The 16,338-nt window shown below is 41.0% G+C and overlaps 1 protein-coding gene across 1 annotated transcript; it reads right to left on the minus strand.

Annotated features, from left to right (window-relative positions):
- Window positions 1-9,798: 9,798 nt before the first annotated feature.
- LOC131995104 (uncharacterized) lies at window positions 9,799-11,013 on the minus strand. The gene is made up of 2 exons (XM_059363046.1): window positions 10,528-11,013; window positions 9,799-10,459 (listed from the first exon to the last, which is right to left on the minus strand). The coding sequence occupies exons 1-2, from the start codon at window positions 10,990-10,992 to the stop codon at window positions 9,899-9,901; spliced, it is 1,026 nt and encodes a 341-aa protein (XP_059219029.1). The 5' UTR covers window positions 10,993-11,013; the 3' UTR covers window positions 9,799-9,898.
- Between the last annotated feature and the right edge of the window lie 5,325 nt (window positions 11,014-16,338).

Raw genomic sequence — 16,338 nt, forward strand, 5'->3', positions numbered from 1 at the left:
ATGTCGGGGATGGGGTTGCCACCCAGACACTTGGCCCTTAAGGTAAATATAAGCTTCGTGCTCCACTTTCGAATACATTTTATATGAGCCCCATATTGGCATGATTGGTAAAAAAGTTCTGTTTGAGGGTGGAGGAGACCCCAGGGTCTTTGTCTCAAAAGTGAGTATCAATTTCGTACTCTGCTCCCAAATAGCTTTTATATAAGTCCAATATTGCAAAGGTCGATAAATACGTCCGATTAGGACAATTGAATATGAAATTATTTTTTTTTTTCTCTCAAGCACCTTTCGTTTGAGGCCTATATTGTCGTGATTGGACTATATATCGATTAGCCGGGTATTGGGTGGCCCCCGATGTACCCGACCCCATTAACCATTAACAATTTTCGAGATATGGTGTATTAGGGTAATGAGAAGTGCTTTATAGTTCGTTCTTTACTTCTAAATACCGTTGATTTGAACTCCATATTGCCATAGTCGGGAATAAAGTTCAGTTTAGGGGGGTGCTTTAGAGCGTACACCCAAACACGAAAGTTGGATATCAGATTCGTTTTCTGCTTTTAAATATCTTTCATTTGAGTCCCATATTGTCATAATGGGTCAATGAACTTATTTTGCGTACTTTTAGGAGAAAAATCAGCACCTAGACCTGAACGGAAATTTTAAAGTCATATTCGTAATCTACTCCCAAATATCTTTCATTTCAATCCCATATAGCCATGGTCGGATGATATGACCATCTGGGGATATTTGTTGTTGGGGCGACCTCCCATTACCTGGACCTAATTTTTTAAGCCGTTTTTGTAATCTACGGCCGAATATTTTTCATTTGAGTCTCATAATGATAGGAGCGTCGAGTATATCTGTTTAGAGGAGTTTTGGGGCTTAGAGCGGCCCGCTGGGTACCTGGAAAAATTTAACACCATATTCGTTTTCTAGTCTCCAATACCTTTCATTTTATACCCATATTGTGCCTATCAGTCCACTTTTGGTTTTGGGTAGCGAATTAGTGGTGAAGGGGAGGGTCAGACACCATCCAATATCTAAAAATTATGTAACCTATGATTCCTTCCACAAAACCTACACAATCTGTGCAAATTTTAAGAAAATTGGTTCAGCCGTTTTTATTTCTACGGAAGAAACAAACTAACCGAGTTTCAAATGATGGGGCATATGTCCATTTGGGGCGTTTTTAGGGGGTGGAGTGACCCCCTAAACATTGATCTGGTTTTGAATACCAGATTCGTAATCTACTCCCTAATACCTTTCATTTGGAGGTTCGATTTGTCTGCTTTTAGAAGTTTTGGGTTTAGGGCGACTTCCATATTCGTATTCTACACTTCAGTACCTTTCATTTGATATCCATATTGTCCTTATCGGTCCACTCTTGATTTTGGGTGGTGTTTTTGGGGTAACGGGGGAGGGTTCGCCACCCTCCGATATGAACAAATTGTAGAGCCTATTGTTTCTTTCTGACTATATTCGCAATCTACTCCCGAATACCTTACATTTGAGTCCCATATTGTCATGCTCGGGCAATAAACCTATTTTAGGGTGTTTTGGGAATGGGGCGGCCCCCCAGTTGTTTGGACCCAATTTAGAATATGAAATTCGTACTCTGCTCCTGAATACTTTAATTTGAATAGAATATTGAGTTGAAACTTTGCACAGATTCTTTTTTTGTCTATAAGGTTAAGTTCGATGAAGGGGTATATCGGACTATATCTTGATATAGCCCCCATATGGAACGATCCGCCGATTTAGGGTCTTAGGCCCATAAAAGCCACATTTATTATCCGATTTTGATAAAATTTGGGACAGTGGGTTTTGTTAAGCCACTCGACATACTTCTTCAATTTGGCTTAGACCGGTCCAGATTTGGATATAGCTGCCATATAGAGTGATCTCTCGATTTAAGGTCTTGGGCCCATAAAAGGCGCTTTTATTATCCGATTTCGCTGAAATTTGGGATAGTGAGTTTCGTTAGGCCCTTCGACAAATTTTTTCAATTTGGCCTAGATCGGTTCAGATTTGGATATAGCTGTCATATAGAGCGATATATTGATTTAAGGGTTTGACCCCATGAAAGGCGCATTTATTGTCCGATTTCGACGAAATTTGGGACAGTAAGTTGTGTTGGGGCCTTCGACTTGTACTTATTAGACCACTCAAAATCCGTGTCGAATTTGGTCTAAATCGGACCATATTTCGATAAGGCTGCTATGAAGGTATAAATTATGCATTCTTCACCGGATCATGACATATATACCCAAAGTGGTAGGTATCCAAAGTTCTGCCCGGCCGAACTAAATGCTTTTTTACTTGTTTTTTCTACTTTTGAAATATAACTAAATAAATAATATTTTATGGAGAGATAAAAAACTAAATTTTCTATTTTTCTGGATATTTTTTCGTGTCACCTACGCCTCGAAACGAGGCATATATTTGACTCTTTCTCACTTCCTCTCGCAATGGTTACGTGTGAAAGGGAACACAATATAATCTCGATCAATGCAAAATTTAAACTATTAAATAAGAATTTTATTCGTACAATTAAAAATATGTTCAACGCATGCCTTGTTTACCAATCACTTGCCGTGATACAAGAAAAAGGAAATCGAATTCCTGTGTCAAAAATTATTAAAGCAGTAACACTTTGTTTGAAATGTTCTTTATAAGTCAAAACCATATTTAATCGGTCAAATTTAGATCCATATATTTTTTCTGTGTTCTAAGATTACTAAGCAGGAGGTTGGAGTATTCAATGAAATCGCAAAAAGAAACGTGACATTCTGGGCAGCGATAACAAATCAAAAGCGGTAGAACCCGTATTGATGTGGCTAACATAATTGATTACACATTGATGAATTATTCAGCATAATTTGTTATATACTATGGTGTTTTGATTATTATACCCTTCACCATAGGATGAGGGCATACTAATTTCGTCATTCTATTCGTAACTACTCGAATTATTCGTCTGAGACCCCATAAAGTATATATATTCTTGATCGTCGTGACATTTTATGTCGATCTAGCCATGTCCGTCTGTCTGTCTGTCGAAAGCACGCTAACTTTCGAAGGAGTAACGCTAGCCGCTTGAAATTTTGCACAAATACAAATACTTATTTGTGTAGGTCGGTTGGGATTGTAAATGGGCCATATCGGTCCATGTTTTGAGATAGCTGCCATATAAACCGATCTTGGGCCTTGACTTCTTGAGCCCTTAGAGGGCGCAATTCTAATCCGATTGGAATGAAATTTTGCACGACGTGTTTTGTTATGATATCCTACAACTATACCAAGTATGGTTTAAATCGGTCCATAACCTGATATAGCTGCCATATAAACCGATCTTGGGTCTTCACTTCTTAAGCCACAAGATTGGAATGAAATTTTGCATGACGTATATTATTATGATTTCAAAAAATGTGCCAAATAAGGTTCAAATCGGTTAATTACCTGATATAGATGCCATATAAACCGATCTGGGATCTTGACTTCTTAAGCCTCTAGAGGTCGCAATTATTATCCGATTTGCCTGAAATTTTGTACGACGCATCCTCTCATGACCATGAACATACGTGTTTATTATGGTCTGAATCGGTCTATAGCCTGATACAGCTCCCATATAAATCGATCTCTTTATTTTACTTCTTGAGGCGCAATTCTTATTCGAATTGGCTGACATTTTACACAGGTCGCCAACATATAAATTAATTGAGGTCCGAACCGGACCACATCTTAATATCGCTCTAATAGCAGAGCAAATCTTTTCTTTTCCATGGCGAAGGGTTTATAAGATTCGGCCCGGTCGAGCTTATCACGCTTTTGTTGTATAGAACCGATAACGAAAAGCTTGACGTTAAGTATAGTCATTTATTTGAATATTGGAAGATGCATTTGTTTTTGTTTTTTTAGACGTAAGTTTTGAACAAAAATTATGCAATGTCATTGAAAATGAAAAAAAGTATTGACCAAATTATTTAGATAAGTAAAAGTGTGTTGAATTCGACAGTTCCAAATCTTATAAACCCTCTACCATAGATAGCATTCGATACGTTTTTTGGACGATTTCTTTTTATAGGCAGAAATTAAACATGAATAATGGAAAGTCATTATAAGAAATGTTAAATGGATTTTTGTATGCTAGGATAAGAATTGCTTTATATGCTACGATCGGTTTAAATGGGAGCTGTACCAGGGTTTAAACCGTTTAGAACCATACATGGTACATCTATTGGAGGTCACAGAATTACTCATTTGCAAAATTTCAGCCACATCGGATAAGAATTCGGTCTATGTTTTGATCTTCATTTCTTGAGTCTTTACAGGGTGCAATATCCAATAACTGTGTCATGAATGGTTCAAATCGGTTCATAATCTGATATGGCTGTCATATAAACCTAAATAGAACGGTTAAAAAACAGATAAAAAGGACGATACTTTGTCAATACCATCTGGTATTATTATACTCTCCACCATAGGATGTGGGTATACTAATTTCATCATTCTGTTTGTAGCACCTCGAGATACGCGTCTGCGATCCCATAATGTATATATATTCGTGATCGTCATGTCATTCTAAGTCAATCTAGCCATGTCCGTCCGTCTGTCTGTCGAAAGCACGCTAACTTTCGAAGGAGTAATGCTAGCCGCTCGAAATTTTGCACAAATACTTTTTAGTAGTGTAGGTCGGTTGGGATTGTAAATGGGCCAAATCGGTTCATGTTTTGATATAGCTGCCATATAATCGGAACTTGGGTCTTGACTTCTTGAGCCTCCAGAGGGCGCAAGTCTGTGCTAAGTATGGTTCAAATCGGTCCATATTTTGATATAGCTGCCATATAAACCGATCTTTGGTCTTGATTTCTTGAGCCTCTAGAGGGCGCAATTCTCGTCCGATTTGACTGAAATTTTGAAAGTGCTGTGTGGTATCACTTTCAATAACTGTGTTAAGTATGGATCAAATCGGTTCATAATCTGGTATAGCTGCCATATAAACCGATCTTGGATCTTAACTTCTTTAGCCAATAGAGCCCGCAATTCTCATCCGATTTGGATGAAATATTGCATTAGGTGTTTTGTTATGACTTTCGGTAACTGTCGGAAGTATGGCTCAAATCGGTTCATGACCTCATATAGCGGCCGTATAAAGCGATCTGGGACTTGACTTCTTGAGCCTCTAGAGGGCGCAATTCTCATCCGATTTGGCTGAAATTTTGTACAATGGCTTCTTCCATGACCTTCAACATACGTGTCTAATATGGTCTATGGAATCGATCAATAGCTTGATTCAGCTCCCATATAAACCTATCTCCCAATTTTGCTTGCCTTAAAAGAGATACCGCGCATGGAACTCGACAAATGCGATCCATGGTGGAGGGTGTATAAGATTCGGCCCGGCCGAACTTAGCACGCTCTTACTTGTTTTATACATGTTATTGGCAAATATTGGTATTATATGGGGTCAATTTAATACCAGACGAAACATGCTTTTACGAATTGACGCGTCATATTTATATCCCTGTCATTGCGGCAAAAGTGCTGTTTAGCTTTGAATTCTGATCCAATAATAACCGTTATTTTAAAAATTTTCAGAGTAACTATGTTGTCCCCTCAAAGTTATCTCCCACAGATATTTTTTCCGTTTTTCCTAATTCTCAAAACACTTTTGAAACGCTCTTTTTGATTACACAAAACAGCAGGTTAAGTTCGAAGATGGGCTAAATCGAACTATATCTTGATATAGGCCCCATATAGACCGATCCGATGATTTAGGGTCTCATGCCCATAAAAGCCACATTTATTATCCTCTTACAGTTCTTAATTTCGTGTGTGTATGCCTGACCATTCACACATAGCGTGGGACAGTGCTAAGAAGCGTATACACAGTTTCAGCGAGCATCTTGTGTTGGATATGAGACAGCGGTACTCCTCTAGGTATTGAGCCATACCTGTAGAAAGAGAGAAATCATTTAAGTTAGTGTTGGTCCTGAGTACGGTTGCCCTGAGACAGACGAAGGCGAGAATTTATTCTGAAGTAGTAGGTCCAGATGCTGTTTTCAAATCGACAACCCTAATCAGGCCATCTGCTCCAAGCATAGAAGCAAAATTGCAAATTTTGCCCATGAACATTCCACTAAGGAACAGGGGCAAATTTCTCGCTACGGTGGCCTCCAAGCATAGAAGACATTGACGAAAATGTCAACAGGATAACGACTGCACTGGTGGGGTCCTTCGAAGATAGTTGTCCTCTTTGGGAAAGGAAATCAGCCCAAGAAAAACCCTGGATGATTGGGGAGATTCGCAATATTGGGAAAGAGGTCCGCAGACTTTTTAACAGCGGACGTCGTAAAAAAGCGGAAGTTTATTGGGATGGGTATTACACACGGCTCAAGGAATACAATAAGATTACCATATCAGCAAAACGTGCCTCCTGGAAGCTTTTCTGCGAACAGGTTGAAAGCGTTAATGACGCCGCTAAGATAAAGAAGTTTCTCTCAAAAACTCATGTTCAAACTGAATCTTTAGTAGACGACATGGGAATGAGAGCAGAGACAACGGAGGACATGTTTGGGCTTTTAATGAAAACCAATTTTCCACAGGATACGACGGGACTCACGGAGACACCGGAATCATCGAATTATGACGTTGATCGAAGGTTTATAATTACGCATTTTATGGTGAAGGAATCCTTGAGGAGCTTCAAACCATTTAAGTCACCCGGACCTGATGGAATATTTCCGGCGTTTCTACAGAAGGAGGCAGACTATCTGGTGCCCCATCTGGCCAATAATTTCACAGCGTGTTTATACCCAAGCCCGGCAAGGCAAGTTATGCGACACCAAATGCTTACAGACCCATAAGCCTTACGTCCTTTTACTCAAAACCATGAAACGTATTGTGGACACCATGATAAAGAGTAGGACATCTAGTTAACTGCTCAAATACAAACAGCATGGCTATGTCAAGGGAAGGTCGATGGAGACTGCCCTGCACGAGGTTGTGCATAAAATAGAAGAATCCTTCGATGCCAAAACGTACACCCTGGCGGTATGCATTGACATCGTTGGGGCTTTTAACAATGTGCGAACCGATACACTGATCCAATCCTTAGACCAGTAATGGGTGGACCCGGTCCCCAGAGTTTGGATAAACCATGTGCTAAGGAACAGGTGGATAAATTGTGTGTCCCATGGTATAAATATAAGGGAGAAAGTGGCACATATATAGAAAGTGGCACCATAAATTACCTATTACAGATGCTGACTGAGGAAGGATTTAAACCTGTCTGCTACGCAGACGATGTTATAATATTTCTAAGAGGTAAGGATCCGAACGAGCTATGCAGAAGGGCCGATGGGGTCTTGCATATGGCATATGACTGGGCTAGACCCAGAGCTCTCAATGTTAACCCAGGGAAGACTGAACTATGTCTGTTCACGAGGAAGACGGAGGTGGGCCAATTTAACGCACCACGTTTACTCAATAAGACGATTTCGATATCTGACAAGGTCGAATACTTAGGTGTGATCTTGGACAGGAAACTGAATTGGAAGTGTCACATTCAGGAGCGTACTGAGAAGGCTCACAGGTGTTGGCTCACTATGTAGACGGGCCGTAGGCTCGAAATTGGGGCCTGAATCCGAGGATAGTCCACTGGCTCTACAGGAGCATGAATAGACTAATACTTACTTACGCCTCAGTAGTTTGGTGGACTGCTACGGGGAAAAAGTGCAACATAAGGACCATACAACAGGTTCAGAGAACATGTTGTCTTTGCATAGGCGGAGCGATGAGGACCACGCCCACTAGGGCACTGGAGACAATTCTAGTTATCCGTCCCACCGACATATAGATTAAGTGTGAGGCAGCCAGTGCGGCTATGAGACTTAAGGCGATGGGAGAATGAGCAGAGATTGAGGATGAGAGCAGCTCATACCATCGCGGTATAATCGAGGCGACGATTGGAAACGTAGAAGGAAGGGAAGGAGTTTTCGGTCGGATACCTGAGATGAACCTTGAAGTTTAGTGCGAGGCACTGCTGGATGGATCAAAGCTAGAGGACAGAGTAGGCCTGGGAGTCTACATTGAGATCCCAGCGACTGACCATAATACGCCTGCAGGCGGAGATCCGGGCGATCACGGAATCCGTGAAGTGGAGTGATGCTAACGCGAGAACGTCGAGTGTGAAGATCTTCACCGATAGTAAAATTGCCATAGGGGCAATAACAACCAGGGCGGTAAGGTCACGAACAGTCTTGCAGTGTGAGAAGGAGATTAACGTTATGGGCGCCGGGCCATAACGGAGTAAGGTGAAATGAAAGAGCAGATAATTTGGCGGTAAAGGCCAGTGGACTGCCGTCAATAGACTTGGTTAACCCGAAGCCTTTCGGCTCGACGCAGTCCGAGTTAAGGGAGTGGGCGACAAATGCGCATGCAACATTTTGGAACAGCGAAACGGTCGGTAGGACGGCGAAAATCCTATAGGGGGATCCAGATCGTGAAAAGACGAGGCTATTACTGAATGGAAGTAAGAAGGAGGTCAGTATAGCTATTGGTATCATAACGGGACACATAGGACTACGAGCTTACTTATGTAAAATCGACGCGGCAAGTGATAGCATGTGTAGGGCATGCGAGGAAGATGATAAGACGTTGGAGCATTTCCATTGTCATTGCCCGGCTTTCGCGTCTAACAGATAGCGGCACTTAGGTGGAGACACAATACCAGACATGAGCCATTTTAACTGAGTAACACGGAATTCCTAACATAAAATTGTCTGTTAGAGGTTACTTTATAGTTTTTAGAGCGCACAACAAACTGATAACTGGCTTAGATGTATGTCAATAGTGGCATGCGGCGGATTAATATCTGCACCCTCTTTTCAACGTAACCTAGCCATATCTTGATATAGCCCCCATATATACCGATCCGCCGATTTAGCGTCATAGAACCATGAAAGCCACATTTATTATGCGATTTTGCTGAAATTTGGGCCAGTGAGTTGTATTAAGCCACTCGAGATCCTTTTCAATTTGGCCCCGATCTGCCATATAGACCCATCTCTCGATTTAAGGTTTTGGGCCCATAAAAGGCTCATCTATTGTCTGATTGCGCCGATATTTGGGAAAGTGAGTTGTGTTAGGCCCTTCGAAACTCTTCTTCAATTTGGTCCAGATTGGTTAAGATTTGGATATAGCTGCCATATAGACCGATCTCTCGACTTAAAGTCTTGGCCCCAAAAAAGGCAAATCTATAATACGATTTCGCTCATATTTGACACAGTGACTTATGTTAGGCTTTTCGTCATCTGTGTCGTATATGGTTCAGATCGGTCTAAACTTGGATATGGCTACCAAAAAGCCAAAATTTTATTCTGCAAAATTTAACAATGACTAGTACTTATTAGACCACACAATATCCGTGTCGAATTCGGTCCAAATCGGACCATATTTCGGTAAAGCTGCTATGGGGCATAAATTATGCGTTTTTTTTTACCGGATTATGACGAAAGGTGGTTTACATATATACCCGAGTTGGTGGGTATCCAAAGTTCGGCCAGGCTGAATTTAACGCCTTTTTACCTGTTTAGACAAGTTTTCAGCAGAGTTATGAGATATCCGTAAAATACACCCCTTTAAACTTGTTGGGGTATTCGAGGTCACGGGAGTAGAGATACAGCGTGTCTCCGGTTGCCATCAGCCTTATGCAAGGGAAATTTGAGCACTTTGTTACTTCCTTTCAATGTAATATTTTTAAGATCCTTAAAGGTTTTCTGAACTAAGTTCCTGTTTGATTTTTCAATAATTCCACCTTTATTAATAGAATACAAAATAAATAATACATATACACAGAAACCTAGAGGCAAGCACAATATTCGAATTTTATTGACTAAAAACAAAACGCGCCACGATTTTTAAGCCAAGGCAATATCGCCTCCATATGTTTGCGATAGCGGGGATTCGAAAATAAGGCAATCTTGAAGGCTGTTGCCGCATCACTGTCACCCATAAAGTGTTCCAATGAAGCATCTTCTGTGGGATTCAAAAGCACTACAGACATAACGCCCGTTGCCGTTGAGATGCCCCATATGCCGTATTTAAGGAGCATAATGTGTATGTCTCGCAGTGTGGGCATTTTCTTGCCATAATTCAAAAGTTTCAAATTCTCATAGAGGTGATCATGGTAGAAACGTATGAAGTGATCAAATTTACTCAGTTTTACTTCGTAACTAGCCGATGACAGGAGGAAGTAGTAGAGGTCCTGGGCGGGAGTTCCATATTTGGGAAGTTGGTAATCCACTAAGTAGGTGTTTTCAATCTTCCCCAAATCATCGTGCTGGAACATTATGTTGTTAGCCCAAAAATCGCCATGATTCAAGACATTAAACTCGTTTGGATCATGTTTGACGACTCGGAATAATTCATCTAGTTGACGATCGGATGTGCCTTCCTGAAATGAAAAAGAAAATCCCAATTTCAATGATTTCAATATTAAAATGGTTTTATGCATGAACTTACAAGTTCCGCCCCATATTCGTCATAGTTGGAATATTTTCGTATACAACTCATAAATAAGCCACGTACTTTTTGCCGCATTGCATTCATCATTTCCTTGGCTTCCGGTCTATAGAATCCATACAAGTACTTATCTTCGTATTCACCATTTCGTTCTTCATATACGGCTGAGGCCGCATGCCATTTGGCTAGTTGAAGTAAGGCATGTTCAATGTGTTCCTGATCAAGACCTTCCCGGCGATCGACATTTTTAAATCCTCTTGGGCTAAGATTTTCCAAAAGTATATACGGCTCGTTTGTGTCCAGTTTGTAGAAATTGGGTCCAAATGTGATTTCCATACCCACATCGGCGTAGAGTTTTTCAAATGCTGGAACTAGTATTTCATACATGCTTTTTTCAATGTCAAACATGTTGTGGGATTTCATCATTTCACGGATAACATCACTATCGTGACAGGTTTTCATCATAAAGGATATAGGTTCGGTAGATCCATCTGCAATGAGACGGGAGATAGTTTATTTAAAAACAAGTAAAACCATGCAAGTACGGCCGAGACGAATCATGAGAACCCACCACCATGGATTTTGCTAAACATTCACACAAATAAAAGATATCACATCCGATTATGATTGAAGTTTGTAGAGCCTTATGAGGTCAAATTGGGAGATTGGATTTTATGGGCGCTATAAATATTTAACTAGTGAGGGACGGTTAAAGTCGCAGGAAACCGACCTTTTTATACCCTACACAAAATTTGGTATGCTGGCTAAGTCGTCGAAATTAAAATTTGCTTAAGTTGGAAATGAAGAACTTCGACTAACGAAGAACTTCGAACGAACGAATAACTTCGTACGTACGAATTTTATGGGAGTCAAAAAGGAAAACGCTGTGTAAGATTTTGAGAATATCGGTATCTTTTTGGTAATACACGTTTAAACAGCTCACGCGCGTTCATGTTTTGTTTCAATGACTCGCTTGTGCCGGCATGCACTAGTGCCAAGCCAAGGGGCAAACAGCGACCGTCATGGTGGACCCCACAGCTGGTTGGTCTAAGGAAGGACTGCAGAAAACTCTTTAACAGAGCAAAAGCCACAAGAGCAACATACGATTGGGACATCTATAAGGCTGAGCTAAGAAAATTTAAGGGCGAGCTTAGAAACGCTCAGAACAAATCCTGGGAAGAATTCTGCAGCTCCGTGGAGGATACATCTTAGGCCTCTAGGCTAAGGAAGATTCTGTCCTCGAGACCTATTACGGTGGGACAGAGAATGTATGGACAATATCTAGTGAGGAAACACTAGAACTACTCGTTGATACACATTTCCCGGGAAATTCTCCAACGGACAACGTTGCGCCAGAAGAGGTTGTCATTGATATCCATTCGTCGGGGGCCATTAGGGAAATTGTGTCTGAGTCGAAAATCCTTTGGGCGATAAGAAGTTTCGACTCCTTTAAGTCGCCAGGCCCTGATGATGTATCATCGGTTGAATTACAAGCCGTGTCTGATAGACTGGTTCCCTGGCTTAAGGAGATGTACTCTGCTTGTATCAGAATGTCATATATACCAGTGGGATGGAGGGACACGAAGGCCATTTTCATTGCGGAAGCAGGAAAACCCTACCACACGAAGGCGAAAGATTTTCGTCCTATTAGTTTGTCATCCTTTATGCTAAAGACTCTTGAGAGGTTGATAGAGACATATCATAGGGCAAAGATCCCTGGAGATCGCCTGTCGCGGCAGCAGCATGCATATAGTAAAGGCGAATCCAGCGAAACAGCCCTTCACGACTTGGTTGGCTACATAGAGTGTTCTCTCGCTGTCAAGGAGTATACAATGGTAGCATTTCTTGACATTGAAAGTGCTTTCAATAATGTAAAACCAACGTCAATCATGAAGGAGTTGGAGTTACTAGGCATCAACTCTACCGTAAGAAAGTTTATTAATAACTTACTTACTAAAAGATGCATTACGGCAGGCTTGGGATCTGTGGATCTAAAAAGATGGGTCAGCAGAGGAACTCCTCAAGGAGGTGTACTGTCTCCTCTACTTTGGAATATAGCCATTAACAATATATTATTGTCTCTGGAAGAAAAAGGCGTTAAAGTGGTCGCGTGAGCAGATGACGTGGCAATTGCAGTTAGGGGAAGTTTCCCAGCACTCTAAGAGATATACTTCAGGAAGCTCTACGTGCGACAGCAAAGGGGGCAACCGAAAGTGGTCTAGGTATAAATCCGTGCAAGACAAAAGTGGTTTTCAGCAGGAGTTACAAGTTGACCACAGTGAAACCTGTCTCCTTGGGTGGAGAGAAAGTTCCATTTACAGTAAGCTCAAAATACCTGGGTGTTTTTCTGAACAGGAAATTGAACTTCAAATCCAACATTTTGGAAAGGACAAGAAAGGCCATTCTTGCCCTATACACCTGCAAGAGAGCCATTGGCAAAAGTTGTGTGTTTCGACCGAGTGTCATGCACTGAAGCAGTCAGACCTATAATGCTATATGGTGTTGTGGTTTGGTGGACGAAAGTCCACCTACTGCTCAATACTTAACCGGATCCAAAGGATGGCTTGTTTGTGCATCACAGCCGCACTGAGGACGACACCATCTGATGCACTGAATTTAATGCTACATCTTATGCCTATGGACATTGTAGCAAGACAAATTGCAGCCATCACTGCCGTGAGGTTAAGGGAACTTTCTCATTATTAATGGGGTGAGTACGGACACTGTGTTATTCTTGATACAACATCCGATGTTCCAGGCAGTGTGGATTACACCCTACCTGAGCAACTTTTTGATAAAAATTACTGTACCACTATTCCTGATAGATCCGATTGGAACTACGATATCCCTGGTAACAGAAGTTACATAGACTTCTAGGATGGTTCCAAACTAAACGACCAGGTGGGCTTCGGGTGTACTCAAAAGATCTAGAACTGGTCATATCGAAAAGGTTACCCGACCACTGCAGTGTGTATCAATCAGAGATCCTTGCAATTAAGGAAGTGGTGGAATCGCTATGATATAATGTCATGACGACGATTGGCATAAATATCTTCTCGGACAGCCAGGCAGCCATTAAACCCCAGGAGATCGTATTTCTGAACACAAAAACCGCCCTCGACTGTCGCAGATCTCTCAACGAGATGGCCCAACAGTTCAAAATTCACTTGTTCTGTGTGCCGGGCCACACAGATATCCCAGGGAATTGTAAAGCGGATGAGCTTGAGAGACTAAGAACTACCCTACACATTTCAGGGATACTGGAATCTATGGGTATCTCTCTAGCGATTTGTAAGCTAGGTTTTCAGGACCAGGTCCGAAATACAACGAATGATAGATGGTCACAAAGAGGGGGCTGTGAGCATTCCAAAACTTTGTGGCCTAATCTAGATTTGAAGAGGTCTACTGCTTTGCTGTCATTGGCTAGAAGAGATATCTCAGTTATTGTGTCCGTCATGACCTGTCACTGTTTAATCGGAAATCTTGCTGACAGACTGAAGGTTTCCTGCAAAGACTTTGCAGAAGCTGTGAGGACGTCGAAGAAGAAGAGACTATAGAACATCTTCTGTGTGTGTCCCGCACTAGCAATTAGAAGGAGTTCCGTTTTAGTTTCTCATTTCTTTAAGAACCTGTCTGATTTAGCGGATGTGAACATTCGCAAGTTAATGGGATTTTTAAAGCGGTCTGGATGGTTCAACGGTAGGAACAAGAAGGCATCTTCCTTCTTCTGTTCCTGTGGTATTACAGCGGACGAAATCGCCTATGTGAGTCTGATGCCAGACTGCCATTTAAACTTAACCTAACCTAACCTTCCTATAGCTCTTAAAAAATCATCCTTTATATGCGACCGTGTTCGACCAAACTTCTTAGATTTTGTGGAAGTTGTCGAGAAAAGCTATGTGCAAAATGTTGGCAAGATTACTCAATAAATGCGCTTGCAGTGGCTTTAGAAATACCAAGTAAAATCCTGGCAGAATCTTGTGAACCCACCACCATGGATTCTGCTTAAAATTTATACAAAATAAATTTAGTTGAGGGCATAATTTTATTGTACAACTTCTCTCAAACCAGCAAAAATTTATGTTTCTAGGAACCGTACAAGGATGATCGAGAGACTGGTTTATATGGGAGCTATATCAGATTATCGACTGATTTGGACCGTATTTTGCATAGCTGTTGTATGAAAAATTTCAGCCAAATCGGACAAAAATGGCGGTTTGTATGGACTCAAGAACCGATCAAATGAGGAGATCGGTTTATATGGAAGCTTTATCAGGTTATAATCCGATTTAGACCATACTTGGCACAGTTGTTGAAAGTCACAACAAAACATTTCATGCTCAATTTCAGCCAAATGGGACAAAAATTGCGGCTTGTAAGGGCTCAAGAAGTCAAATCAGGAGATCGGTCTACATGCAAGCTATATCTAAAATTGAACTTATATGGCCCATTTGCTATCCCCAACGACCTACGTCAATGTTAAGTATTTGTGCAAAATTTGAAGCAGTTAGCTGTATGCATTCGACCGCTATCGTGATTGCAACAGACGGACGAATGGACGGATGTGGCTAGATCGAATAAGAAGGTCGAGACGATCCAGAATATATATACTTTATGGGCCTTGACCAATTAGTATTCCCTTATCCTATGGTGGTGGGAATAAAAATCGGGCGATATACTCATATGGCAGCTATATCTAAATCTGAACTGATTTCAATGAAATTCACAAGTAATATTAAGAGTCATAAGAAAATCCTTCCTGAGACGGATTTAGTTAACAAATGAGCACTATATTGCAATATTAACAAATTAACATAGACAGACGGTCAGACAGACGGACATAGCTAAATCGAATCAGAAAGTGATTCTGACTCGATCGGTATACTTATCAATGGATTCTTATTAGTGTAGGTCAGTTGGGATCGTATATGGGCCAAATCGGTCCATGTTTTGATATAGCTGCCATATAAACCGACCTTGGGTCGTGACTTCTTGAGCTTCTACAGAGTGCAATTCTTATCCGATTTGGCTGAAATTTTGCACGTGGTGTTTTGGTATCACAACTGTGTATAGTATCTAAATTGGTCTAAATTGGTTGAAATGTTCTGGTACGACTCTCAACAACTGTGCCAAGTTTAATCTAAATCACTGCCATAACCTGATTTAGCCGCCATATAAAATAACCTCCCTATTTGACATTTAGGGCCTCTAGAAGGCGCAATTCTAATCCGATTTGGCTAACATTTTGCACGTGCTAAGTATGGTGAAAATCGGTCCATAAACTGATATAGCTGCCATATAAACCGATCTTGGGTCTTGACACGCAATTCTTATCCGCTTTGGACGAAATTTTGCATGAAGTGTTTTATTTTCACTGCCAACAACTGTGTCAAGTATGGCCTAATCAGGCAATATCCTGATATAGCCACCATATAAACCGATCTCCCAAAAAGGCTTCTTGAGCTTCTAGAGGATGCAATTCTAATCCAATATGGTTGAAATTTTGCATATGTCGTTTTGGTATGACTTCCAAAAACTGTTCTAAGTATGGTCTAAATTGGTAAATAATCTGATACAACTGTCGTATAAACCGATCTCTCAGTTTGACTTTTTGAACCTCTGGAGGGCTCCATTATTACTCGATTTACCTGTAATTTTAGAGGTGGTGTTTTTCTATGGCTGGTGTTTTTCTATTTGAAAAAGTCATTCAAAGAACTTGACAAATGCGGTTCATGGTGGAGGGTATATAAGAATCGGCCCGGCCGAACTTAACACGCTCTTACTTTTTATTTATAGGGTAGGTGAAGAGTA

The sequence above is a fragment of the Stomoxys calcitrans genome, chromosome 2 (genome assembly GCF_963082655.1).
Source record: "Stomoxys calcitrans chromosome 2, idStoCalc2.1, whole genome shotgun sequence".
Lineage (NCBI taxonomy): Eukaryota > Metazoa > Arthropoda > Insecta > Diptera > Muscidae > Stomoxys > Stomoxys calcitrans.

Excerpts from the sequence above, each read along its gene's own strand:
- LOC131995104 (XM_059363046.1), bottom strand. The coding sequence starts at position 10,992 with ATGATGAAAACCTGTCACGATAGTGATGTTATCCGTGAAATGATGAAA. Across the intron at positions 10,460-10,527 it reads ACGAATATGGGGCGGAACTT|GAAGGCACATCCGATCGTCA; the intron begins GTAAGTTCATGC and ends TTTTCATTTCAG.